Raw genomic sequence first — 27,324 nt, forward strand, 5'->3', positions numbered from 1 at the left:
TTGGGAAGTATGAATGTTGAGTAAACACTGAGGAGCCTGTGCAGGAACTCCGAGGGACTTGAGTCGGCAGAGAGATGGAAACTGTGTGTGTGTGTGTGTGGTGTGTGGGGAGTGTAGGACAAAACCCACTTGGGTTGTTAGGAAGTTTGGTTAGGTTTGTTCAAGGGGTTTTGGGTCCTGGGGTCTCACACACACACACATATATATATATATATATATATATATATATATATATATATATATATATATATATATATATATATATATATATATATATATATATATATATATATATATATATATATATTTCATATTTAGTCTATATAACACGGACTTTGAACATGTAATCTACCTCACGCCAGGACTCGAACCTCGACCTAATGCACTGAGGTTCGAGTCCTGGTGAGGTCAAGTGGATTATATATATATATATATATATATATATATATATATATATATATATATATATATATATATATATATATATATATATGAAATAGAAGTAAAAGAGTAAAGGTAAAGAAATATAAGAAAAAGGTAAATATAAAAGCATTTACAGATATTACAGGTGATCTCCCCAATTATCTTCTCTCTCACCCAGTTTGATTTACTGTATGGTATAAGTACATGTAGTACTAGTTGACTGTATGCTTACGAAGTTGAGGAGTCACTGAGGGTAGTGATGACCTGAAGGTCAATACCAGAAATGGGGATGATGGTGCCATTGTCGAATGTGTTGATCTTGAAGAAGGGCCAGTTATCGTTGGTGGTGACCAGCAACCCCGCCCTTGGAAGTCTGAGTACATCTGCTCAAGGTCTGGTATGAGTTCCTCCTGCTGGTTTCCACCAATGTCAGCAGACCAGACTCCAAACATGATGGAATCTGCAAAACATATTGAAGAGCCTTTGAAATCTAGTTATTTTGCTTTTTTCAACTATGACTACATCCATTGTAAGTTATCATATTACATTTTGTTGTAGTTAACTAGCAGAAAATTACCGCATCGGAGAGAAGTTAAGCCTAAGGAGCCTATACGGAATTTCTAAGTACGTCTCCTTTACTAAATTACAATTCTACCATTCATGTTGCCCTAAAATACAAGGAAAATGTCAATAGGGACACAGTGGAATACCATCCTATGTTTTGAATGTTTAAGACTGAAACACGAACATCAAGGTACTTTCTAAACACCATGTATATTGTGAACGTCTTATGTTACCTTCTAGACTAATCTAGAATCACAAAGTAACTGAAGAGTTTTACAAGAAGACAAGAATGTGTTTAAAATTCCCGAATAAAGTGTTTCATAGTAGTACCTCTAGAATCCATTTATCATCACTTTATTTTTCCCTACAATAATCACGCAATTCTTATTTACATTCGTATAAAAACAAAATATTTCATGAATCATACTCTTGGCACAATGTCAGACAGCCATTCACTCTAAATCCTTTAAACTGTTGTTATACTATATAAGTATGTTTATATGCTGCCTTTATTGAATATATATATACATTTACCAAAAGTCAGAAAGTGTTGAGGCTTGTGTAAACACGAAATGTGTAAGGCATGTTGTAACCAAGAACAGAGAATAAACGCCCAGCCAGACCAACCATGTGCTTGTCATTCTCCATTAACCCAAGATACTACAACTGTTAAACCAATTCCACTGTTCATTATCTCAGTCACAAAAATAATTAACAGTGTTAGCTTAGTTGCCATCTGTGGCACTCACCTGATCTGGTCATCGGGGTCAACCCTGGGAAGAAAAGAGGGCGCCTTACGTGTTGTGGCTCCGTATCAACGCCACCTCATACACACAGTTGGCAATTATTTTATGACTGAAACTAACACATCTTATCAAAATTTATTGCCAATCTTATATGCATCACTTATATTTTATCTTCATGTGAAATTATTGGTTACAATGCTGGTACTGTATTACGTTCTCGCTGCTGCTTCCTGCTTGACTGTTTTCTACTTCCCAAAAAAAACATCACCACAGTTTGCGTTATTGCAAAACACAATTTTCACCATTACATTACCATATACTGTAGGGCATAATATCAGTATATCGGCTAAACTTTACAACGTTTAGCTTTCTTGGCAACTTAAAACAGGGTAATTTGTAAAAGTTCATTGACTTCCAAGTGAATTGCTCAGTCGCTGTATTTACTTATTCTAGTAAACAGTGGTATGACTTCACACCTCTATAGTTACAGGCAAAGACTAATAGTCTTTGGTAACAAACAATCAGTCAACTTCTTATTATTCCAGTTGCTGAGAAAACTTAACAGCAGGCACAGTTTATTTGCTAAGTCAACTGGTTTGGTAGAGATTCTACACATGCTGAGGTCTGAGGAGTCTTACCTGAGTACCCTCACAGCATCTGGCAACCTCTCCGTCAGGTCCTCCTATAAACACCAACCACTGTATCGTCGGCGACTCCACCATGTTCTTCTTCACCAGAGGCCAAGGTGGCTCAGCATTTCAGTTTAGGAGGGAGGAGGGAGAACTGGTTAAAATACCGAGGTAAAAGGGCATAAAGACAACAGATACTAAATGACCCAGTACTGTACACTGTAAAGAACTTGCGAGAGGAGGATATTTTGAATATTCAAAGTGGTATAAAATTAAACTAAAGGAGAACTCAATGTTGGGTGTATCTACAGATTCCCGAACTGTAGCTTCAAAAATTGTCAGGGCAAACTTTTCGGAGGGACAAGCCTTGGAACAGTCTGGCACTGTAGAGATACATTCTGGAGCCAGTATATGTCCAAATACCGATCGCCCAAGCGGCTAACGAGCCGATCAAAGAAGAAGAGGATAAAAGTAAAAAAAATAATATGACAGGTCGGATGTGTGTGTGTGTGTGTGTATTCCTTCCCCGCCATCACTAGCACGCTTTTGTCACGCCAGCAAACACCTGAACATCGATATTTTTGTGTGTGTTCCTTCTTCTTTCTGACCAGCCATATTGATTTAGCTTCTGATAATTTTAGTCAACTTATTTTGTTTTATTCATGACTAGGAAAATCGGTAAGATGTGATATAAACAGGTGATGGTGTGCGGCCTGAGTCAACACCGTCAGAGAAGGAAGAATATGTTACAACACGCAGGAATACGTAGTTTTATGTGGCAAACACAATTGATTATGATTTTTACGAGATCTATACACCATTAGGTATCATTAAGTCTTACTATATGAATATATATTTTTTATTCTCTGTGGCTTTAGAAATACTGTGCACACACACCTTAAAATTACAAAGTGTGTATAAAACAATAGTTTAGTTCACTCCTGCACACACACACGAATTTTTATAATTTATATGTAATAACGTCTCACACCATCTCAAGTCTGGGCAACGGCCGGAAGACAAACACAATGTGAATAAAAAAATAAACGAAAAGCTGAACCATCGAACATTTTTATGAAATATGTACTCAACTTTTCATGCCTCGCGTGCTCACTTGTGCTTACTCAATACAATAAGATCCGATATACTTAGTGTATCCTCTTATTGTCAGATTTCCAATATTTTTACTACTAGATAACGACAATTGACGATCTCATGGGCATGTTACCGAATCTATAATCTCACTGTATGATAATGACAGTTTCAAGACGACATGCAGACTGCTTGTCAATATTTCTGTTCTTTGACACGTATGAGACAGTATAGGGAATCTGTCGCTAGCTTTTACTTAAAACAAACAAACAAAAACACAATAACTTACCCCAGTGGTATTCTAAGTCTCCAAAGCAGGAGTAAACTGGATTATTAGTTGAGGAACGGTCATTAATAAGAGAAGGAAGAGAGCAGAAACGGAGGCTGGGCCATGGTAACCACCGGGTAAATAGTAGGAGTTATGCCATTAACAACAACAGATATAGAATGATCAGAGATAACTGGAGTCTGAAGATGAGAGATGAGAGAGGGAAGAGTACCATTTTGCTGTAATTTCACTTTTACAATTTTAACATCTCCATAACTTATTTGATGACACACACACACACACACTGTACAGATGGATAAAATAATAATTGTCTGGATGTAGACAGAATGGAGGGAAGCGAGGTGCAATAGATAACTAATGAATAACTACATCAGTGAATGTCTGGAGTGAAAAAAAGAACTGTACTACGAGAGACAGAGATGAAGTTGGGTATATATTGAAGCCTTGTTGAGCCTGAATCATTATACAAGTGTAAATATAGACTCTGCATCCCTAAAAGGAAGATGTTTATACGTGACAGATGTCAAACATACTTGATGATGGCGGAGACAAATAAATACAGGAAATGAATGGTGACGTTTGAAAAAATGTATGTGTCCCGGTAAATATATAAAGGAGTAAGAAAATTCACAAAAGTTGGTGGGTTTATGTGGCAGTTAGGTCAATAAAGGCAAAAGCGACAGAGATGAATTAGTGATGGTAAGGGGGGTGGGGAAGGGACCCGAGTGATGGCCGCTGTGACACCACCAATTGATAACGTGTTTCTGACAACTTAAATAACCAGTAGATATTGATCCTTGCAGTTTCATTTATCTGAGCTGACACGTTACTTAAAACTCCTCAGTGACAGGACCCAACGTAACCTAACTTAAAGTAATACAAGTTGACCTATGTAATTTAACTTTATCTTAGCTAACGAACCTAATGAAATACTTCTGCACACAGAGGGCGGTAGACCTATGGATTAGTCTACCAGCCCAAGCTGTGGACTTGAGAACAGTACTGGAATTCAAAATAGCCCAAGACACCTTATGTGAGTAACTACTTTGACTAAATAAATGTTGGACCGTACTTCTTCAAACAGGGTGATGACGTGTTGGGGGGAGCAGAGCACGACGATGTTCCTCATGGGCAGGGCGTGGTAGAAGGACTTGAGCGTCTCCATCAACAGCTGACTAGTGGGCCGGTAGGGTAGCAGGGTGGTGTCTACGCCTCCTGGCACGTCCGCAACACGCCACCGCCTACGCACACACACACCAATGTCAAAGGTTAGCCCCTTACACAGTTCACAGTTAACATGACACTTGCGTACAACTGTAAATCGGGACACAAATAAATTATCAGTTTTCCTTGCGCTACTCCAAGTTTCCAAATGGGGCAAATAAAAGGAAGTTCATTCGTCGAGTCACACTGGGTAATATAATAATATAATAATTAACGGTTTATATGAGCGGGAATCGTGATATAATTGGGGATCGCTGATCATTTCTAACTTTTTTCACTTAAAACCCATCTACGTTATCAATGTGTTTCACTTGCTAATTTGTACTTTCCGGTTTCGGAAATTATTCTCGCTCAACATTAATTGTTAATATGGAAGTAGAGGAACGCGAATAAGAGATGCAGCTTTATCCTGACGTTTCGTTCAATACTTTTTCAAACGAATATATACACCATTAGGATAGAGCTCCATCTCTTAGACGTGTTTCCTTCACTACCATACTACCATTTGTCCACAATGGACAACGTTTGCTTAATTGTTATTATCACTTTCAACTGTTGAATGTAAAGGAAACAAATTAAATTATGAAGTACTCTAGAGTATAGCTCAACAGACCTCATTCCGCCAGCCAATCAGCTGCATTGATAAAATCTGCTCTAGGTCCTGGTTCTAAAGCTCATATGAACAGAGTATAGTTGAGGTCGAGTCTCAAAACAAATTCAACCTCACAATAGCCTCCAACTTTGTGCTGCAGGTAACCCAACCAGTTACGCAAGTCTCCCATTCACTAGTTAGGGAAAATATACCTAGTCATCGGAAGATTAAACACCCCAGCTCATTTCACCAGAAGATTAACAGCTCAAACGCTACCTGGAAGGGTAAGGCTAGGTTAGGTTCGCATTAGGGTGTCTAATCTTCAGGTGAAATGAGCTAGGGTGTTGAACATTAGGTTTTTATTTATTGATTTATATTCTAATTAATTCTTACTTTATATATTTTTCTAATTATTTTTTTCCTTTTATTCACTCATATTTTAATTTTATCTTATTCTCTTACCCTTTCTTTAGTAGAGAGGAATGTGTATAGGAGAGAAGGGTAGACCTGTTGCGGTCAAGGCTTGAGGGGTTAGGTAGAGAAAATTGATAATAATTGTAGGAATATGCCAGGACAACATACAATAATTATGGACTAAAGGAAAAGTGTGAGAGTTGGGTTATTACGCGTGACTCACTGCATCACAATATAACACGAAGGCGTTTATGACGTTATACTCAGTACCAGGGGAGGAAGAGTTGATAACGCTATTAACTAAATTTCATTTATTTAAAACATATTATTAATATAACAATCATTATTAATCGCCCACAGCCCTAGCTAACCTCACAGTATAATTTCGAACAACGGATAATACCTAAAGCGCACTTACTTAGATCTTACCATGATGAGCCGAGTCCAGACAAGCCCACACTACACATCAACAGAAAGAACAGTTCCAATTGCAGACTGAATTTGAAAAAACGCGTACTTCACGGTGGCCTATGAAAAACTCATTGGTTTCAGCCAATCAAATCACAGTACCCATGACGTCTTGTCATAGGCCTATGTAATTGGCTACGGCATGAGCCTACACATGGCACTAACACTTGCGGGAATCTCACAGCAAAGACTGGGCGTGGTAGGTGGCTTTCTGGCACAAAAACGTTGACTATTTCTATAAAGTGAAATTTCCTACAATCTTACTCTTACAAACATGACACTATTACAAAGTCAAATCTTCGGGTGAAATAAGCTGGGGTATCTAATCTTTAGGTAAAATAAGCCAGGATGTCTAATCCTCGGGTGATCAGATAACAACGTACAAATTTTGAGGAGTTCAGACACTTAATCTAAAAATAAAAATGGTATATAAACTCCCTTACTGTTAACTGGTGGTGTCTTACCTGGGAGAAGGTCATCATACACCAGGTAGAACTGTGTGCCGGAGGTGAAGGTGATGAGGTAGGACATGAGTTCTGCTACTACTGAGTCCTCATCTGTCTTCTTGCTGGTGATAACAAATATTTGTATATATTAAGAGATAAACCTTAAGATTAGATCCTCTTCCAACATAATTCACCTGGTGATTTATACATCCTAATGCTATCTATAGAAGCGGGATTCGGTTAGAATTGGGTTAGGTTAAGTTAGGTCGTTAAGTCAGGTCAGGTCAGGTTAGGTTAGCGTTAGGGTGGTTAATCTTAATGTGAAATAATCTGAGGGGCTAATCTTCAATGTGATCCCAGTAATACTTCATTCTGAAAAATCTGTCTTGGAGAAATAGCTAAAATATACTTTTTTATATATTTTTTATTAATATTTTACGCAAAGACACAAATTCAAGACAAAAAAGGTTAAAATATTCAGTCCAACGGTCGAAACAAAGAAATACAGTATATGTGAAAGTATGAGTGCAATGTAACAAAATAACGGTAAACCTTTCTCAAGATGCTTTCTGCGTTGACAATTTGTCACATAGTTAACACGATTTTGTGTTCACTAGAAATATGTTTTGGACTTGTCTTTAAATTGTACGCCTAATGATACATTTTCCTACAATTCATGAATGTGTGTGTGCTTGTGAGAGAGAGAGGGGGTACAATACTTACATATGCAGAAGTAGAGGGAAGGAACAGTTAACACAGTCATGCGAGGCTAGGAGAGACCTGCTGCTCCTCACGCTGTATCAAAAACAACAAAACCCTTATTATATTATCAATTTATCACCAACAATTACCCAGAACAATACACAAATGTTACTCATATAATAAAACGAAGAGCATGGCTGATATAATTACATAAAACTCTGGGTTAAAACTCAGCAAGTAATAAGATTTTCAAAGCATCGTACGTCAATTTTCTCCACTAAATAAAGAAACTGAGTTGCTTCCACAATGATGTAGAGGTTACTGATTGAGTGGTACGATTGTTACTCAAGATTCCACAGTAATTAGACCCGTTATCTCATTTTAATTTAAGGAGAAAATTAACAAACGATTCTTTGAGAATCCGAACATGGATCCTCAAAAATTTGTGTGTTATGTGAACAACCTGCCTTCGTGTTATGAGCCAACAGCAGGTTGGTAACACTGTACTAATCTGTACTCTCAACTAACATTAATTATCCCTCCTAGAAGCATCACATCACGGTAGAGGAGAGTACAGAACTACGCACTAATTTCCACCTCATTAAACAACTACTAATATACACTTACATCTCGAGGTGTGGCATTATTTTACACATCTTAACGTTGACTCCTGACCAAAGGGGACACCTGAGACTAACTAACTGGCTTCATTACACCTGGTCACCAAAATGACTCTAATACTACATTGAAACACGTTCTATTATTCCTACTTAATCATAAAATTAAATAAGTTGGAGGTTTAATTTTTAGTTGATGCAAAATATTTTACAGGTCTTAGCGAATCTGGGTCTTTAACCGTAGGTCTTGCCTGTAGTACTGTATAGCGTTCATAATTACCTGTACTGTTGATGGGCCGTAGTAGTGGTGTTGGTGAGAGTGGGCCTGGGTTGTACAACGCTGGCCTCAACCCTTGGTCTGTGGGCATTTGTCTTCCTCACTGTTGCTAACGCTACCCCCAAAAAATCGTTAAACACATAGCAACATACTGTATATGCTGTTCAGTTCTATTTAATCATACATAACAACATCTATCATGTGGTATATTTAGTTGGTAAACTGCATCCTAAACTTATCTTAATTTACTTTTAGAGTAACTAACATAACTGAAGGTCCTCATCATATTCTTTCATAACAAAACATGCTCAAGGCTTGAAAAAACGTTCAGTGAATATCAGTATCCATTAATCTTAATTTCCTTGTCTAGGAAATGGCTACTTGGCCGGAAATTTCCGGCAATCCCGACCACCACCCACAGGATCATTCTCCACCCTCACACTAATCACCAGCTGAGGCAGCTCAATGTCCAGTACGATCACGTGAGACAGCTAGCTAGTATCCGCGGGTGGACGCAAACTGAGAGAACTGCAGAACTTTTCAATAAACCGTTAATTATTACACACACACACACACATATTTATGGACTTATTCATGATTGAATGAGTCCATAAAAACACCAATCATATATAATCACTCACATAAATTATATTCCCGACAAGAATTCAAGTGAATACATCAATTACTCAATAAAATGGTGATGTAGTACATAGACTTGTTAGTTACTTATGGTAGCAGTTGCCCATCACGAGAGAGAGAGAGAGAGAGAGAGAGAGAGCAATGGATGAACATTACTTCATTACTTAGGAACACCACTTCATGCGTCATAAAACCCGCGACCTGACATGCATTCTCTTTTACCGTAAGAACCCAACTGGTTCACTAAAATCCTGAAAAAGTATGGGATATACACCCATCTTATCTTGCCTGTAATACGTAACGCCAGGCACACATGACTAGTAAATAGGTGTACGAGTCTGCCTTTCGCTGCCTAAAGTTCTTCATACTTTTTGCTTTCTCACATAAAATAAAACATTATAATACTTTCCGCCTACTCACACTAAATAAAACTATATAATACTTTCTGCTTTTTCACAAAATAAAACTGCATGATACTTTCTACCTTCTTGCACTAAATAAAACTGTAAAGAGTAAATATAAACAGCTTACCCAGACAGAGGAAGAGCAGGTGCGGGAGCTTCCTCATCTTTTTGAAGTTATTCCTCCTCTGAAAGACATAAGTTTAGGTCTACTTGAAGAATGGACAGTGTTAATAGGAATAAAAAAAATACAACGTATTTTTTTCTTCATGTATTCCAGGTTACAAGAGAAAATGGGCAACGTCTGAATTCAAAAGAAAAACACTAATAAATCATAATCCCCGTAAGGGTATAATCTCACTGAAATTTCGAAGAAAATTTGGCCACTATAATAATGTGATAACTTTAGTGAGTCCAGAGGTTTTCCTACATTCACTGCAAGGCGAAAATTGTAAAGTGCGAATATCCCGTAAAAATACTGGGTATTCATGCTGAAAACAAACTGAAGTATACGGATCACTGTGAAAAAGGTGAATCTTGTTAATAAATTGGTAGGATTACATAAGATCCTACACAGGTTAAGATGGTCCGTCCCCCATAAAGCATTTTAAAGGTGCAGTTGGGTTAATGTAATTCTGTTTGGTCTCCATAATACACCAAACACTGCTAATCGATTGAACACGTTCAAAGAAGGGCCACAAAACTGGTGCGGGCACTCAGATCTCTCAGTTTCGAAAATTTGAGTCTTCAATTGATATGTTTACACTATAGAAGGGCAAGGGCCCATTACGTATTAGTTTATAAGTACCTCAAAGAGCATTACTCAGTCAAGTGTACATATCTTAAGTAAGCGGCTGGCCGCCTCACTACAGGTTAAAGCATTAAAAAAAAAAACTGCTGTAAGTGTTGACACCTCTTCGAATAGCCTGCCAGAGAAAGCCATAGTACCAAGCGTGCGTGAGCTCTTATATGCTTAAGGCTGGCTGGGCCGAGGGCCGCTGAAACATGCATTTGTTTAAGGTGTAAAAACTATCGCCAATGCAAGAACCACACCCTATACTATCAAGCTGTATGATCCACTGTCAAGGAAGAATCCAGGAAGACCAGACAACTCGTCAACTGCACTAGCTAACCATTACCCCGTAACTAGACCCGCCAATGGATTAAGATCAAGCTTCCTCTTCAGTGTTGGGTAGACAGAGGTAAATATCAAATGGCTCTGAATTGGCTCAGCCACGTCAACATTGTCATTATTATCCACCCTGTATCAGTATTTGGCTAAATAAACTGTTTCAATATCAATATCGATATTTTCACCCTGCGCAGGGGTTTAAACCGGGACCACTCACTTGCAGGCGAGGATATTTTTGTTACACGTTACAAGATTAAATCTGTATTTCATTCAACATCTATACTTGAATAGGTATTTTTGCATTATTGCACACAACTTTCCTACCCCAAATCTATTATCATATTCGAAAAAGACGTCGATTAATAACGGAGACAGCGCATCCCAAATCTTTCTCTATTTTCTTCCATTAATCTCCCGCCATTATCGCCTACTCGACCTCCCCCAGCGTGTAACTCAGTGTTTTCATCTACAAATTTACATTCCCGCTATATGAGACTCCAAAACCCGCTATATGAGACTCCAAAACCCGCTATATGAGACTCCAAAACCCGCTATATGAGACTCCAAAACCCGCTATATGAGACTCCAAAACCCGCTATGGACAAAACCTTGAGACCTATGAGACTCAAACCCGCTATATGAGACTCAAAACCCGCTATATGAGACTCCAAAACCCGCTATATGAGACTCCAAAACCCGCTATATGAGACTCCAAAACCCGCTATATGAGACTCCAAAACCCGCTATATGAGACTCCAAAACCCGCTACATGAGACTCCAAAACCCGCTATATTTGACCCCTAACCCGCTAGTTTGTAACTACAGATAATAGCATGTGTTACCCTCTTTATATATACCGTATATAGATATATAGACAATTAAACTGATTAATATATATAAACAGATAGAATGATATATATATATAGAAAGTATGGTACATAGAAGTATAGCTAATTAATAACACACCGGTGGGCATAATGTCACAAAAGTAATATGAATGTATAATCAACATCAAAGGATATGCATCGCCTACCTTTAAAACAGGAAGAGAGAGGAATCATCAAATTCCTCTCCCTCTGTTTCCTCTCAAGATGTACTTGCTCTTGGTGTTGATTTCAGGATTGGTTCACTGACATATGCATTGCCAGTTCCAATCAATTTCAAGATATCAGCCGGTATTTCATATTCAAAACAAGACTTTTCATTTCCTTTCAAACCTGCTCGTATTGCAAGAAGAGCATTAGTCATTTTTTTCCCATTCTATTTCGAAGTTTATTTTTCACTATATTTAACTGCTGAATATCCTTTCTACTTCAGCATTAGAGTCGGGTATGACGAGAACTGATAAAGCAAACTCTGCCAACTCCTTGAATGGATTACAATGTGATACGTCCATGTAGTTATGTACTTCATTCCAAAACAGGACAGTTTGTAAAACTTCTTTCCACTTCACAAGAGTGAGATCTTTCCACTGACTGTCTATACTTATGCCAGTATAATTATATAACTAAAACCGCTAGAAATCCGCCAGACATCAGTTATATCCGCAAAAAAAAAAACCTGCTAGCAGCCAGACAGCAAATTTACCTGCTTGATGGTGGGTCAAAACATCTAGATTTTGCGGGAAAACCGTACACGTACCCGTACACGTCACGCGGCCAATCAAAAGCGTTTATTTGCCACCAATTAAAATTATTTGTGGTTTATTCGCGATATTTTTGGTCCAATCAGATTCGAGTTTTATTTTGGGTCTTATATTTCGAAATTCAAGTTCAGTTCCGACCATAGAAGCCTGCGATGGGTGTCACTTACATTATATGGAGCTGATTGCGAGTTTTTGAAAAAAAAACGAAGAAACTATAGCATTTTTTCGAACGCATGGTGTTCTTCCAACCTCAGTAAAGTGTACTAAGAGCAAGACTGAATGTAAATATCGCAGACCAACATATGTGGCGTTGTGTAAGAATCTCAGAATCCAACGACGAAGAAGAACTGGTCTCCAGGCTAACTAAGGTAAGAAATAGGTGATTCCATCATAAGTTCAAAGTAAATAAAATTTATTATAAAAACACAAAATTGAAAATAAAATAATAATAACACTGATTATGATGATAATAATAATAACCATAAAGAAAAAAAAAAGATAAATGGTGAGAAACGATATACTGTATGTACAGTATGTTGTGTTGTCAAAGTAAGAAAGTAATTATTGCTTGTAAATGTGGTAGAAAGTCAGATCAGCAACCAGGGACTTGGTCACAATTTTCGTGATGTCATCTTTATTTATGATGATCTGTATTTATGATTATCGTGACGTGATATTTACGCTTACCAAGTATAATGAAAATATTCTGTTCTTCACTGATATTAAGGCGATGTAAATTTAGAAATAGCAATACGTGTATATTATTGTATATAGGGTGCCCTGGCTGTCTGCCCTCCCTCCTCTCCACCCCCACTCGCCTTGATCATACACCGATTCGATTTGTATTCTCAAACTTTAGTGTCAGGTAGTAGCACGATTTTAGGAATATATAATGGCAAAAATAGAGTGACGCCTTTAGAAACTGTGAGGGCCCAACTGCTGCTTCATTACATAATACTTGTTTGCCTCTTGCTCGTTCATCACAGCATTGACATAGATGGTGGCTGGACGCGGCATTAGTTTTAATTTAGAGTAGGGATTGGAGCTGTAAACGTTGTGTATAAATATACACTTACAAATAAAATAATGCCTTGTTCAAGGTAATATATTTTTCCTTCACACTGGAAGCAGGAAGATACTTTGACAGTCAATGTCCAATAATGAAATGAAATGTCTGTAGACAACAAATCATGAGCACATTTTTGTAAATGATAGAAAGAATATGGATTGAAATTGCATTTCACACAATGCTTATATTGTATACTGAAACGATTGAAATGTTTATTGCCTAAAGACATTTCAAGGGATATCTATATAAAAAAAATAGATCTCCCACCAATCACATTTCAGGACGCAATCATTTTGCCTAATTCTAAAACAGATATGCTAGGCCTCACCATTTCCTCTAATATGTCATGGAAGCCACGCATGCACAACATCGCCAAAGCTGCTCATCTAAAGCTGGGAATGCTGTACAGATGCCGTAACTACTTCACTCCTGAGCAATTGCTTCAAGTTTGTAAGGGATTCATTCGTACTAACTTGGAGTACTGCTCTCATATCTGGGGTGGCTCTACTTCTGTCCAACTGTTAGATAGGGTGGAATCAAAGGCATTTCGTGTTAACTCTCTTCCTTTAGTTGATAACCTTTCTTCCCTTTCTCTTCGCCGTATTGTTGCTTCACTCCCTCTTTTGTACTTAACGAGCAATGTTCGGTGGATTTGACATCCTGTGTACCGCCGGGAAGGCCGTGGACTCATAACCCAAGTCTTACCCGCGGTGCCCACCGTTTCTGTGTGGAAGTCGATCACACTAGAATAACCCATTATAGTACACCCTTCTTTCCTCACACAGCCGAACTGTGGAATGCTGTGCTTTCTTGTGAGCTCCATACTCTTATAATTTGTCTCACTTCAAAAAGCTGGTTTTCCGGCATCTACATGGAGTAGATTAATAAAGTCTTTTTCTCTTTATTTTTACTATTATTTTTTCACCCCCAGGCCCCGCTGTGGGTCGATGACCTGTGCCCGGGTGCTGTTCCTCATAAAACAAAATAAAAAATAAATAAATAAACAAATACAGGCTCGTGTCTTGGACGCTTAAGCTCCCATTGGTACTATCCATACACACAATTCATATATCATTCTTGTGTCATCAACGTTATTTCTCACCCACATACCACATTACCCTGACCTCAGTATTCATCTGTCACTGTACTCCAGACTTGATGCTTCAGGAATATTATATCTGTATATTAATTAGATTTATAGTGCATTGAAATTTGTAAATAGCATTGCATCTTAGTATAGGCTTCACTGCATACAAAACTGAACTTTCAAGAAAAGATTTTAAATTTTGTTTTTGGTTATTGTACCCTTCGTAGGTGGTACAAGTGGTAATACACTTCCCTCTCACCACTGCGATAGCGGCTTCAAATTCCAGTGAGGTATAAACATCGTAGGATTTTTCCAGCTACTCCGGTTTCCTCCTGTACTAACACTGTATAATAAAGGTCATGGTAAAGTAACAAAGAGCTCGAACAACTAGTACGGTGATATATGACGCAATGATGAATAAATGACTAAAAATAACCATCGTAAAAAACAGACTCTGTAGTACTGTACGTTTAGTTTGTTAACAAAGTATTACTCTGGTTATAAAAACCTATTTCCCTGATCAGTTACGTTTTACTTTCTCCTCCATTTCAAAACATTAAATAATTTCTTAAAAAGGTTTTAACTGCGTTATTCACACACGCACGCACGCACGCACATGCACGCACGCACGCGCACACACACACACACACACGAGTAATATGAATAAAAAGCACTTCAGTCATTTTCATATTTAGTTATAAATTTCCACCACCTAGTTAACATAATATAAATTTACAATTATTCTGAGCCTAATAGATAAACAAAGAAAAACAACATATTCCTATTACGCAAATTAAAGTTCGTTCTCCTTAAATATAACTTCTGTGAAAAGATTGGATATGTAAATACATCTTGGAATAACACCTGTTATATTACTACCATATTTTCAAACTGTTAATACGTTTTACCGGATATACAATACGTGCAAAAGTAAGAAGGCGCCTCACCACAGAGTACCACCACAGCGCTGCCGTGTTCACTACGTCAGGTAACAGCCGCGCGGTTTCTTATAAGTGACTCAGAGCGCCTGCGTATCATGGCTTGAAGATGTCACGTGAAGATTTTTTTACTGTATTTATCATTTTACCACTTATTAGCTTACTGGCTTAAATGCTCAAAATTAACATTAACGCCAACACTAGAGAAGAACAGAATCTTTGGCAAATAAAATACGCCTCGTTATTATAACACTGTACTGTACTGTAATTACTTTCAAACATATTTAGTGATGCTAGCTTAGAACACACCGAAACTTTCTAGTAATGCCAGCTTATGCCACCGAAGCTTTCCAATGTTTCTACCTTACGACATAACAAAGCTCAGGGATTAACCAAACCTTGAAACTCTCAAAACGTGCGTGTTAAATCTCCACACCCGCAGCAGTACTGGAATCAATTCTGGCTGATAGTGGGGTGTGTTCCACCCAACTACAAAACAAGGATCACTAATGATACACAGGATGGAAGAGAAATTACATAATATGACATTGTGTATCGATCCCTTGATCCAGAGAAGCACCCAGGTGATGTGGTGGCAGAGTGAACAAGTCTACAGTCACTGGGTATAATACGGCTGAAACAGGAAGAGCGCTTAGGTAAAGGCTTAAAAGTACATGGCTCACGGAATACACGAAACACGAGAAACCATCACAGTAACAAGGTAATAATTTGTGCGTGATGGGGAGAAACTGACACCATCATAATATACTCAAGGTCACATAGCGCCAGAACGAATCCGGGTAAAAAAGTCACAGGAAAAAAAGTCAGAAAAAAGGTCACTTAACCTAACTTAACTTAACCTACGTGCATCATATATAAATTGTGTTGTCAATATGTAAAAGTCATGTATTGTCAGTTAATAACTGTTTTAAAATATTTTTAGTTTTATTACCTTCAATGCAACTTTTTTCCTGTGACTTTTTTCTTAGACAAAACTGTGACTTTTTGTGACTTTTTCCTGTGACTTAATTACCGTTCACCGCCAGAACAGCTCATCTAAACTGATATGTTCTCACACAGTGTTTACAGTGGCCTGAAGAATGGGATTGTCTACTCTAGAGCAAAGGCTGTTCTAACGAGATAAAGTGCGCGTCAAAATGTTAGAATTTAACACACACACACACACACACACAGACTACTAATACTTTGCTGTCACTCGGAATCGAGAATGACGATCATCCCCCTATGATGCAATGATATGAGTTAATAAGGATGTCACCTTTGTTGGCGAGTTTGAGGTGACTGGAGAGGCCGATATGGGATCGACAGGACCGTCTACAGATGTTGCTTGTGTGGAGGGCTGCATCTAGTGTGTGAGGGACAGCAGGAGCTTCTTTCTGGCACTTGTCTGCCTCGATAAGCAGTTGGGCTAACTCGAAAGTATCTACACCTTCTCGTGTGGTGCTCCTCCAAGCATTATGGCGTGGAGAGATCGCCTCCCAGGTGAGGGAGTCAATTTGGCACTTTTTCAGGTTTGTCTTGAGACGATCCTTATACCTTTTCCATTGTCCGTCAGCTTTTATTTTGTTTTCCGTTCGTTGGGTAACTGTACAGTAGCTGCAGTGGTAGTCCATATGGGTAACATGGCCAGTCCAACGTAGTTGTTCATGGATAATGGTAGCCTCGATGCTCCTACAGTTGGTGTCATCCTCCCATCAAACTCGGAGGATCGAACATAGACTTTGTTGGTGAAAGTTTTCAAGTGCCTTGAGGTGCCTCCTGTATGTAACCCATGTCTTGCTGCCATACAGCAGGGTCGTGAGGACCACTGTTTGATACGTGCAGCTTTGTAGATAATTTCAGCTTCCTACAGCTGAAGACACGGATACAGAGTCTGCCAAAGGCATGATGCACATATGATCTGATGTTGAGGCTCTTCATCTATGTCTGCAGTGATGGATAGGTGGGAGCTGGGGTACTGGAAGTGGGTAACATTAGAGAGGGTAGTACCAATAAGCTGGATGGATGGTGGAGGTAAGGTTGAACCAGGGGCAGGCTGAAAGAGAATCCAAGTCTTACGTGCATTCACTTTGAGGCCTAAGTGTGCATACGCATCTGCGTAGGTGTTCAGTATCTCCTGTAGGTTGCATTCAATGTGAACAACAAGTGTGAGGTCGTCTACATACAGGTTCAGTGATGGAAGCGACCAACACCTTTGTTCCTACCTGAAGTCCTCATATGTTGAAAAGTCCCATCATCCGGTACTGGATAGTCCAACCCGCCGGCTAAATTTGCGCTGGCACGAGTAAGGAGGGCAGCCAAGACAATGAAAAAGAGAGTTGGTGCCAGTACACCTTGTTTTACCCTCAATTGGATGGGGGAATAACTCAGACTGGATGCTGTTGTGTAGGACACTGTTGTTCATGCCATTGTGGTATACTGCGCACATCATTGTCATTCCTAAAAAACCCATTTAATTCATATTACGCTATATAACATTCAAATCCACCGCGCTTGTAGAATCTCAGAAAACGGGAAACAATGTTAAAGGATAACTCACCTACTCAATGTTACTAGACCATGTGTTGTATTGTACCCAGGTACAGTTAATTAATGTTAATTGTATGTATTCATAGCATTAAGGAGAATTCAGGGTATCCATAAGATGATTGGGAAAGTCCAGTTGAGCCGGGCTAGTGTACTGTAGGACTAAGTGTGGATCATGGTTTGAAGGTCATACTATTTACGTCTGTGAACGTGTAGTGAACATAACTTCCACAGATATCATATGAAAATACATGAGAACAATGATCTGGAAAAAGGATAAAGGTATCAGAACTATGTGAAGTGTTGGAAGTGATCTTGAAACTATGCTTCAAAAAGAATATCTTGTATACCCACGCCATGAAAATACGATGCTAGGCTTTGTTTGGGTTGGCGCCTAGGCCGCCTTGGGTGTGCCGCGTTGATATTATAACCCAATGAATTTACCCAGGAACTAGCAAACCAGACCCTTACCTTAATGTGTAGTTTAGGATTAAGATATGTATTTATAAAGCATGAGGTCACAATAGATAGGAAAATGGAGATGTGGGAACCATAGGAATCCAAAGTAAAAATTGAAGATTGGAAACTGTAGGCCTAAACAGAGAGGAGGGTGGGAGTCGGGACTTCACCCTCAGTGATGCCTCGACTTCTCCCAACACAGGTCAGTGTCCTTTATCATGCTTTATTCAACCCTAAAAAGGACTTATCTAGCAGTTTTTACATCTAAAAACCTTGCCTGATGTCATAAAGTGAAGTCATAGTGTACTAATGTGTGGTGACGAAAGCCCCTCCGGCAGTATTCTCAGTGATGCCTCGACTTCTCCCAACACAGGACGACGCATTTTGAGCGCCTACCGGGCGTCAGCCATGACCACACTGTGAAGGCCACACCACAGTGGTCATGCACTTCCACTGTGAACCTGTGGATCCCCAGCACACCACCCCAAATGAGAACAAATAAGGAAACGCTTGAGAAACTCCGCGGTTGTCACTTGGAGCGACCTATAATACCAGGCGTAGAAATAGTACTGGTATGTCTCTTGGTGTAGCCCTCGTCTCTACCCACACCGAGGGCGGTGTGCGAACGAGGTGCCTATTAGGTATACCTAGAAATTACAAGGAGTCCCATACCTGCAGGTGTGGAGGGTAACGGGTGTGTTGAGAGGGTGCTACTATGTATGATAACCGACGGTGCTATATTCCATACAGGTGGAGCAGTCTGATGTGTTAAGGGGTAGTGTAAGAAGGAACCACCGAGGTAAGGTGGTCACAGATTGTTATGCAATAAGTATGTGGATGACACGCCATTAATGTAAGACGTCTGGTGCCCATCTGGGTAACCAACATTTTCGTTGTTCTTCTGAGGAAGACCAATTCTTTTGTATGTTTTTTACCAGTATGCTTTATAAGGAATAAATTAATTAAGACATGTTATGGTTTCACCCTTCTTTCCCCTTATCGATCTGGTCAATGGAAAACCTAACCCAATGCCTAGTCCACTCTGCACGGTACCTAACGAGCTATATGCTGTCCAGAGGGGGTCTGGTGGCAGCGACCCTTAGAAATTAAGATTAGAGTTAAGTATTCCCCCTTAGCATCAGTGACCCCCAGTCTGGCAGTATAGTGGAGTTGCCTCACAATGGCAATTAACTTTGGTGGGCAGCCAAAACGACAGAGGGTTTCCCTGTTGACAGAGTCGAAGGCCTTAGTAAGGTCAATGATGGCCACATACAAGTCACGACACTGTACCTTGCACTTTGCCTGTATCTGGCGGGTAGCAATGATCATGTCAGTGGTGTCACGTTATGGTCTAAAGACACATTGAGATTCTGGGAGGAAGTTTTCTCCCTCAGGAAGAAGTCTGTTTAGTTGGATTTGGGCAATAATCTTCCCGGCTACAGACAGCAATGAGATATGGCGGTAGTTGCTACAGTCTGACCGGTCTCCCTTATTCTTATAAATATTGACAATGGAGTCATCTTTAAGATCTTGAGGTATTTTCTCCTCCCATATATTCACCAGGAGTGAGTGGAGATGGCCAGTAAGCAGAGGTTCTCCTGCTTCATACACCTCGGATAGAATTCCTTCATGCCCTGTGGCTTTGTTATTTTTCATCCGCTTTATGGCAGTACCTACCTCATCCCAGGATGGAGGATAGCTGAAGTGGGTCAGTTCTGGGTGCTGAGTAACCTGCCCTGCTGGGTAGTCAGGACATCTACATCGGTGTTTCGGTTGATCAGCGAATGGTAGTGCTCTTTCCAGCGCTGATAGATGCTTTCCTCGTCAATAATTAGGGAGTTACCATTGGATGAGCAGAGGGGAGCCATGCCGTGAGTAGTTGGGCCATATATTGTTTTATTGGAATTGAAAAATTCACGCATCTTGTGTTGATCCGCAAATTTTTGCATTTCACACACTTTTTTCCACCATTCGTTCATTAGTTTGTGAAGTTCGCACTGGACCGCTGCTTTCTCCTCGTGGAAGGTATCAGCTTTGATGGGACCCCATTCGGAAAGGGAATTTGGTTGTTTGTTGTTGAGTTGTTTATCAGCTCTCTGAAAGCATGTGCTACTGCCGAATCCTCCAGTTACTAGGTGTTAAAACTTCTTCTGGAGGCTTATTGCCATTGCAGTTCTGGGGCGATGTGAAGGGAGAGTTTGTCTCCTACTCCATTTCTCCCTATGGTTCCCTGCCATAAGTCAGCATCTCTACGGACTCTGGCACTGAAGTCGCCTAGTAGCACAACCTTATCTTCTCTGGGGATAGAGGTTAGCACTCTGTTAAGTTTGGAGCAAAAGACCTCCTTGATATCATCCTCTGCATCCGGTGTTGAAGCGAATGCACTCATGAAGAAGACATGACATGAGTGATTCAGTGGGACTCGGAGTGTAATGAGGTGCTAGTTGATCCCAACAGGCATTTTAGTTAGCCTATGTAGAAAAGATTGGTAAATGGCAAAGCCAACTCTGTAAATGCAGTTTTCTCTGCAGCAGCCAGCAGGCTTACCCTTTCGGAAGGAGGTATAGTTGGACCCCCGTTCTGTGAGTCGACACTCGTCTAGGAGCCGGGACTCACTAAGGGCTGCTATGTCTAATGTTATACCTAGACAGCTCTTTTGCCATAAGGGTGGTTCTTCTTTCAGGACACTTTTTTGTGCCAGTATCCAGAAGGGTCCTGACATTCCATGCAGTGACCATAAGAGGTTGTTTAGTTTGTTTTTGCTTTGATCTGTGATTATGTTTTCGACCACATTAGGATGACCTACTGGGTCAGGTTGGTTTTTTAGGCAGGCTATATTTAAGGCACCTTTTCTAGCCCCCTCCTCATGTTGCGTAAGCAGAGTTGTGACTAGAGATGTCCTGACAGTCATCTCTGCCTGTCCCCATCGCCACTTGTCTGCTGCCACAGGACTTTTGGGGGGATAGGAAATTGATGATGATGATAAGTATGATGAGCTGGACAATGGCTGCACGTGAGTTGATTTATGTGGTGAGGCAGGAGCGCAGGCTGCAACCACACATCTTGGCTCTCCCTTTTCCTCATCCAGTGGTGCAAATAGTTGCAATGACTGGGGAGAAGGAGAGTCACCACTTCCACCTATACCGCCAATGGGGTCTTATTGGAGCTCTGTAAGCATGTCTGTTTGATGTGGGACTTCACAGCTTTTTCTTTTGAGGTTTACCCCCGTAGCTTTTTACCTACCAAAGTTAATCCGCAAGGCAGCAAATCAGTGGTTCGTAGGCACCAGGATGTGTCCACAAACCAGTGGGCTTATGCGCCGTTCCTCTGAGGCCCACTGCAGCTCCGATATCCCCTACTGGTCTAGCCTATGCCCAGAAGGCACCCAGTTACTGTATATTGCCACAACGAGGCACAGCAGGAGTCTTGATGGTGAAGAGGCTGTGTACTGGCAGGGGAAGACTTAAGCAAGGTTGCTTCTCTGTTCACCACGAGGGTTAGTGAGCAGCGGTAAAAGTTGGTTTGGTTTTGCCAGGCGGCTTTTTTCTTTTTGGTATGGTTGTGGTAATGTCACAGTCACTCAGCAGCAGCAGCAGCAGCAGCATTTTTTTTTTGGTGTGGGGGGGGGAGCACTAGGTCATGCAAGCTGAAGATTTTTGTTGGTGAGAGCAAGGTCGGCCGAGCAAGAGACAGATAGATGGATAGACATAGCTACCATCAGATACTGCTCTTTCCAACATCAGACTCAAAATCCCTCTACTCACCAACATGCACTCTCCCTTCTCCTATCGGAGTAGTTAGGCCTTGATCAACCAATAAGCGAGAGGCAGCCATCCAAAATCCTGGTGTCCGCCTGTTCGGCTTTTCATCATTCCGCCGGTTGCGCGGTCTCACCCAAGTGTGTGCGTGTTAGTCTGGCTGCTTGCTACGCTAGCAAGCTCATTTTTCTTTTCTTTTTGCCCCCACACACACACACATATTGTATATCTCTGCAAAATACCAAGTTTTTATTAAGACCATTACACACAGGAGACAACGGAAGTTGAAACAGGATCCTCGAATTGAAGTCGTTTTAGAACAAGACCACTAGTCAGTTTCAACGGAATACTGACGAGAACTTTAAATTTACAACCTGGCTGTCGAATGCTATAGCCTACTGTCACAAATAGCCAGGTTCATAATCCGGGAGATAAGTTCAAAATTTTAAGTGAATTAGTTTTTATGGTCTATAATTTAATCTTCTGTTGACTTAATAAGACTACAGTATATTTGATAATAAAGACAACAGGACATCTGTGGTGTGATGACAGTATAAATGCTTCATCATTTATATGAATGTTGTACTATTTGCTCGATAAATGAATACAGGTACAGTAGATCATTTTTGGGCAATGAACTATAAGATCAGTATCTGTTATATCTGACATTAATTAAATAGTTTCTCCTGCTACCAGGAACCTCACAGTACAACAGTCCACAAAACTGACAGTTAGGATGAATATCATATAAATAACCAGAAACTTAAATATTAGCCAAATGGGTCACACTCGAGAAGATTTAATAAATTGGAGGCGGCATGACTACTGCTCGGCTGACGCTATCATCTTTGTTGACTAAACATGTCCATAAATTCTGTGCTGCTCCTCCCAAATTTTGCTCCACTATGCCATTCTGCTGAAGTTGTAATTAAGTTATATAAAGCAAAAGTGGATTAAATAGAGAAAATGGCTACAGTCATATGTTTAACTTTTGGGCTGCTGTTGCTCCCTATAATCACGGGCATCAACAGGATTTTTCCAGGGGGGGGGAAGGGGGCAAAAAAGCAAGACAAAACCTGACATCAGTTTATTCAGAACCGGTATACACTATACATTCATTTATAAAGTATGATCAAGTATAATCGAGTTATTTTTGAGGAATGTATGTGCAGCAAAATCACTTACCAGCATTATCACCAAATTATTAATCACTAAAATTATCATAAGGTTGAACTTAAGCATTAAGAACTAACAAAAATAATTAATTTGATTTCATTAATCCTGAAAATCTAGGGATGGGCGAATGCTAACAGTGTCATGATGAAAACTTGTTCAGAACATTAGCAGGGATGCACAACTCTGAGGGCCACATGCGGCCCTCCAGTAGCTCTGTTGCGACCCTGGGTGTCTTACGTAATCAAGACTTGAAATACAAAATTACCGTATTTGCCGGCATATAAGATGCACCACCACATAGACGCACCCCTATTTTGCAAGGATATTTTGTGGATTTTTTTATAGTTTTTTAAAATATAAATTATTCGCTGTCTTGCAAGGATAACACCAAAATTTATATTTTGCTAAATTTATACTGTGCCATTTTATGTCAAGTTTAGTCACTTTTATTAGCCTCCAGAACCTAACCCTATCTTCCCCATTGATTACATGTAATTATATATTGTGATTTAGTATATAGCGAACATCCTTGGACCCTATCTTGCTATATATCCCGACCCTACTGTACAAGCCATTCACAGTAAAGTTAATAAACAGTGCAGTATCCTGTATCACACTCGATAGTCACTCACTCTTACAGCAATGAAAGAAATCTATTATCTTGTTTACCAACACTTGATAAGTCACACACTATGGTGGGCCTCTGGCCCTTCAAAAACACAACCCCTGATTACTACACAAATGAGAGTTGTGCGGACAATGACCTACGTAAAAAAAATGATCACACAAACAAACAATTTGCTACGTTGAAAATTTTGAAATTCGAGGATATTAACAGCTGCTGTGCCCTATTTGTTTCGAATCTGTCAATCACCTGCTTGACAATAATTATTTCGAGTTCCGGAATAATTAGAGATACAACTTAAGACACCCTAACCTACTAAGACCATCCCCCACTTGGACATACGACCGCCACAGTCGTATAAAATATTTTTCAAATTACGTATTTTCGAGCTCCGACGTTAGTGATTGCGTTGTGTACTGACAAAATTTTTGTTTGTAATTCCCTTTAAAATGGCTGGCAAGCGTAAAAGTGAGAGTTCTTGTGGTGCTGAGAAGAAAAAGAGACACCCATTTTAGATTTTCTATGTATTATTTTCACATTTTCGACTTAAGACCTGGTCGTCGGTCCCTAACCCCATCATAAGTCGAGGACTGACTGTACTGGTAAGTCTGGAGACTCATTCTTGTGACTTAGTTAAACTATGGGGAATAAATGTTTGATTGAGACTGTACTGTACAATGATTTTGATCCTCAACATATTGAGCATATCAAAATACCGTAATGGAAATATAAAACAAATAAACAAATAAATACGGATCTAGCAAGTGGAATTATTTGAAGTACTTTAACATTCTAACAAACATTTCAAACATAACTGGTTACAGAGATCCCCATAATATTGCACAGTGAATGCTCTCCATCTTTTAAAAGGAGGAAGGCACCATTGCAGGTTTTATGTACAAATGCAAGCACTATATACCCTGTATATAAATAACAACTATACCCTTTCCATGCTAACCTGGCCCACAGGCCCTGCCCCCCCTTCTATACTAAAAGCTGATTGGTTCATAGAAAATTCAAACTAAATGTGTCCACAATTGGTAAGCAGACCTGTTATTATAAAAAATAATGTTCATTATGAAAATGCAAATCATTTCAAAGCATTAGCACTTCAGAGAGGATGTTTGAAATTTTTTAATATTTATTAAAAAGTCGATGTAAATACAGTCGGCCCTTAACATACGCGGGTTTATAAAACACGGATTTGCAAATACGCGGATTGCCCCGCTGGAGGAATATTCTGTACATTGAAGTAATTGAAGTACAGGTACATTCAAATCGCGCGCCATTCAACTCGCCGCGGAACCGAACACGGGACACCGCCCCCTCCCGCAACCTCACACACACACACATAGCTCTCCCTCACTCAGTCAGTCTCGCTGTAACCACGCTTGTGTTGACATCAGCATTGTAGTTGCAAAAATATTACATTTCCATGAATGTATTATATCAAGCACAGTATGAATAGAATATCACTAATATAAGAGTATTTTAACCGAAAACTACTAAAAAACGAGTAACATATCTTGAACATCGGAAGGCTAGGTAAAGTCTTTTGTTTTCATGTAGTTTATCCTAATTTACATTGAAATGCATTACGTTTCAGCAAAACTACTATTTATTTCTGAGAATATGGAAATGTAATATTTTGCTGAAATGACGTGATGAAACCAATGACTCGCTTTCTTTCGTTCAAAAGATGTTACCGTAATCGCTTTTCAAATGGTTTTCAGTTAAAAAAACTGTTGTATTACAATAATATTCTATCCTAATTCACTTGTGATGCAACAGTTTTTTTAACTGAAAACCATTCGAAAGTCAATGTTTTCGTCACTTTCCACTGTAATACGTAAGTCATTTCAGCAAAAATATTACATTTCCGTGAATGTAGTATATCAAGCACAGTATGAATATAATATCATTGTAATATAACAGTATTTTAACCGAAAACTATTAAAAAAACGAGTAACATCTCTTGAACATTGGAAGGTTAGGTAAAGTCTTTTGTTTTCGTCATGTATTTTATCCTAATTTACATTGAAATACATCACGTTTCAGCAAAACTACTATTTATTTCTGAGAATATATTCATTGAGGCACAGTTTAGGTAAAATATACATGTGCTGTAACATTTTTTTAATTGAAAACGATTCGAAAAACACGTACCCTCTAGCCCTGTTCAAGGAGAAGACTCGGAGGAGCTGTTTGGTGCTTAAGACGATGACAAGGAAAATGATTTTGATGGATTTTAATGAAAATATTCAGAAAAACCCTGGCACTGTCAAGGAAAGTGGCTGCTGAAGGCTTCCGGGACATGGCAGAGGACGAGATTAGGGAGCTAATTGAAGAGCACGACACTGAGCTGACCGAGGAGGATCTACAGGAGTTAGTAGACTCAGGCAAGGAAGAGGAAGCGAAAGGGAAAGAGGATGAGGAAGAGCACCAAGAAATAACGTTGGAGAAGTTGGGGGAGATGACCAGGAATATTGAGGCACTGAAAAACCTGGCCTATAGTATGGACCCCTCCATGGTGCGTGCCCTGAAATTTATGCGAGGGATGGATGACGTTTTCGCTCCATACAAAAACATCATGGAAGAAATGAAAGAAAGAGACAACAACTCCCCATCACCATGTTCTTTGATCACCGAAGGAAAGATTTAACACCATCAATCACTGGCGGCAGTGAGGAAGCAGCTGAATCCACCGTCGCCCCCACTTCACCACCCGTTATGGAATTGAGTGACGATGAGCCCGATGACCCCCGTCCTGTCGCCGAGGATAGGTACTGTACAGTAAAGTGAAATTTTTATCTCTTTTTTTTTTTTAATAGCTTTTCTTGCCATGTTTATTGTTTGTAAAAATGCACAGCACAGTACAGTTCAGTACTGTACATAGGAAGTGGAGGTGCAGTTATTCACAAAACATTTGTGTTCGTAGTCGGCAGTAGTGACGGGGAGGGGGTGGAGGAGGCAGAGGAGGTGGAGGAGGGAGCGGAGGGAGCGAGTTGGGAGGAGTGGTGACCTTGGACGCGGGAGCAGGGACGAGTGGAGATGCCAGCCAGTACATTACGGGTGTATTAATTGTTTTTATAGCTATTTTTGCATTTTAATATTAAATATTGTACAATACGTTTCAACAAAACTACCATTTATTTCTGAGAACATGGAAATGTAATATTTTTGCTGAAATGATGTACGTATTACAGTGGAAAGTGGGATAAAATTGTGACGAAAGCAATGACTTTCTCTTTCTTTCGTTCAAAAGATGTTACCGTAATCGCTTTTCGAATGGTTTTCAGTTGTGGGATTATAAGGCTAATGATAGGATAGAATATTATTGTAATACAGTACGAGTACAACAGTTT

The 27,324-nt window shown here is 39.6% G+C and overlaps 1 protein-coding gene across 1 annotated transcript in view; it reads right to left on the bottom strand.

Moving 5' to 3' along the window:
- The window catches only part of LOC121859191, a 37,380-nt gene that overhangs the window by 3,292 nt on the left and 6,764 nt on the right, over window positions 1-27,324 (bottom strand). The window contains exons 4-11 of the mRNA XM_042355939.1: window positions 9,654-9,711; window positions 8,487-8,598; window positions 7,611-7,682; window positions 6,906-7,009; window positions 4,816-5,057; window positions 2,372-2,467; window positions 1,079-1,091; window positions 656-883 (exon numbers count right to left, since the gene is read on the bottom strand). Coding sequence (XP_042211873.1) covers window positions 656-883; window positions 1,079-1,091; window positions 2,372-2,467; window positions 4,816-5,057; window positions 6,906-7,009; window positions 7,611-7,682; window positions 8,487-8,598; window positions 9,654-9,711 — 925 coding nt within the window. The remainder of the gene's footprint in view (window positions 1-655; window positions 884-1,078; window positions 1,092-2,371; window positions 2,468-4,815; window positions 5,058-6,905; window positions 7,010-7,610; window positions 7,683-8,486; window positions 8,599-9,653; window positions 9,712-27,324) is intronic.

This window comes from Homarus americanus, unplaced genomic scaffold (genome assembly GCF_018991925.1).
Source record: "Homarus americanus isolate GMGI-L3 unplaced genomic scaffold, GMGI_Hamer_2.0 scaffold50924, whole genome shotgun sequence".
NCBI lineage: Eukaryota > Metazoa > Arthropoda > Malacostraca > Decapoda > Nephropidae > Homarus > Homarus americanus.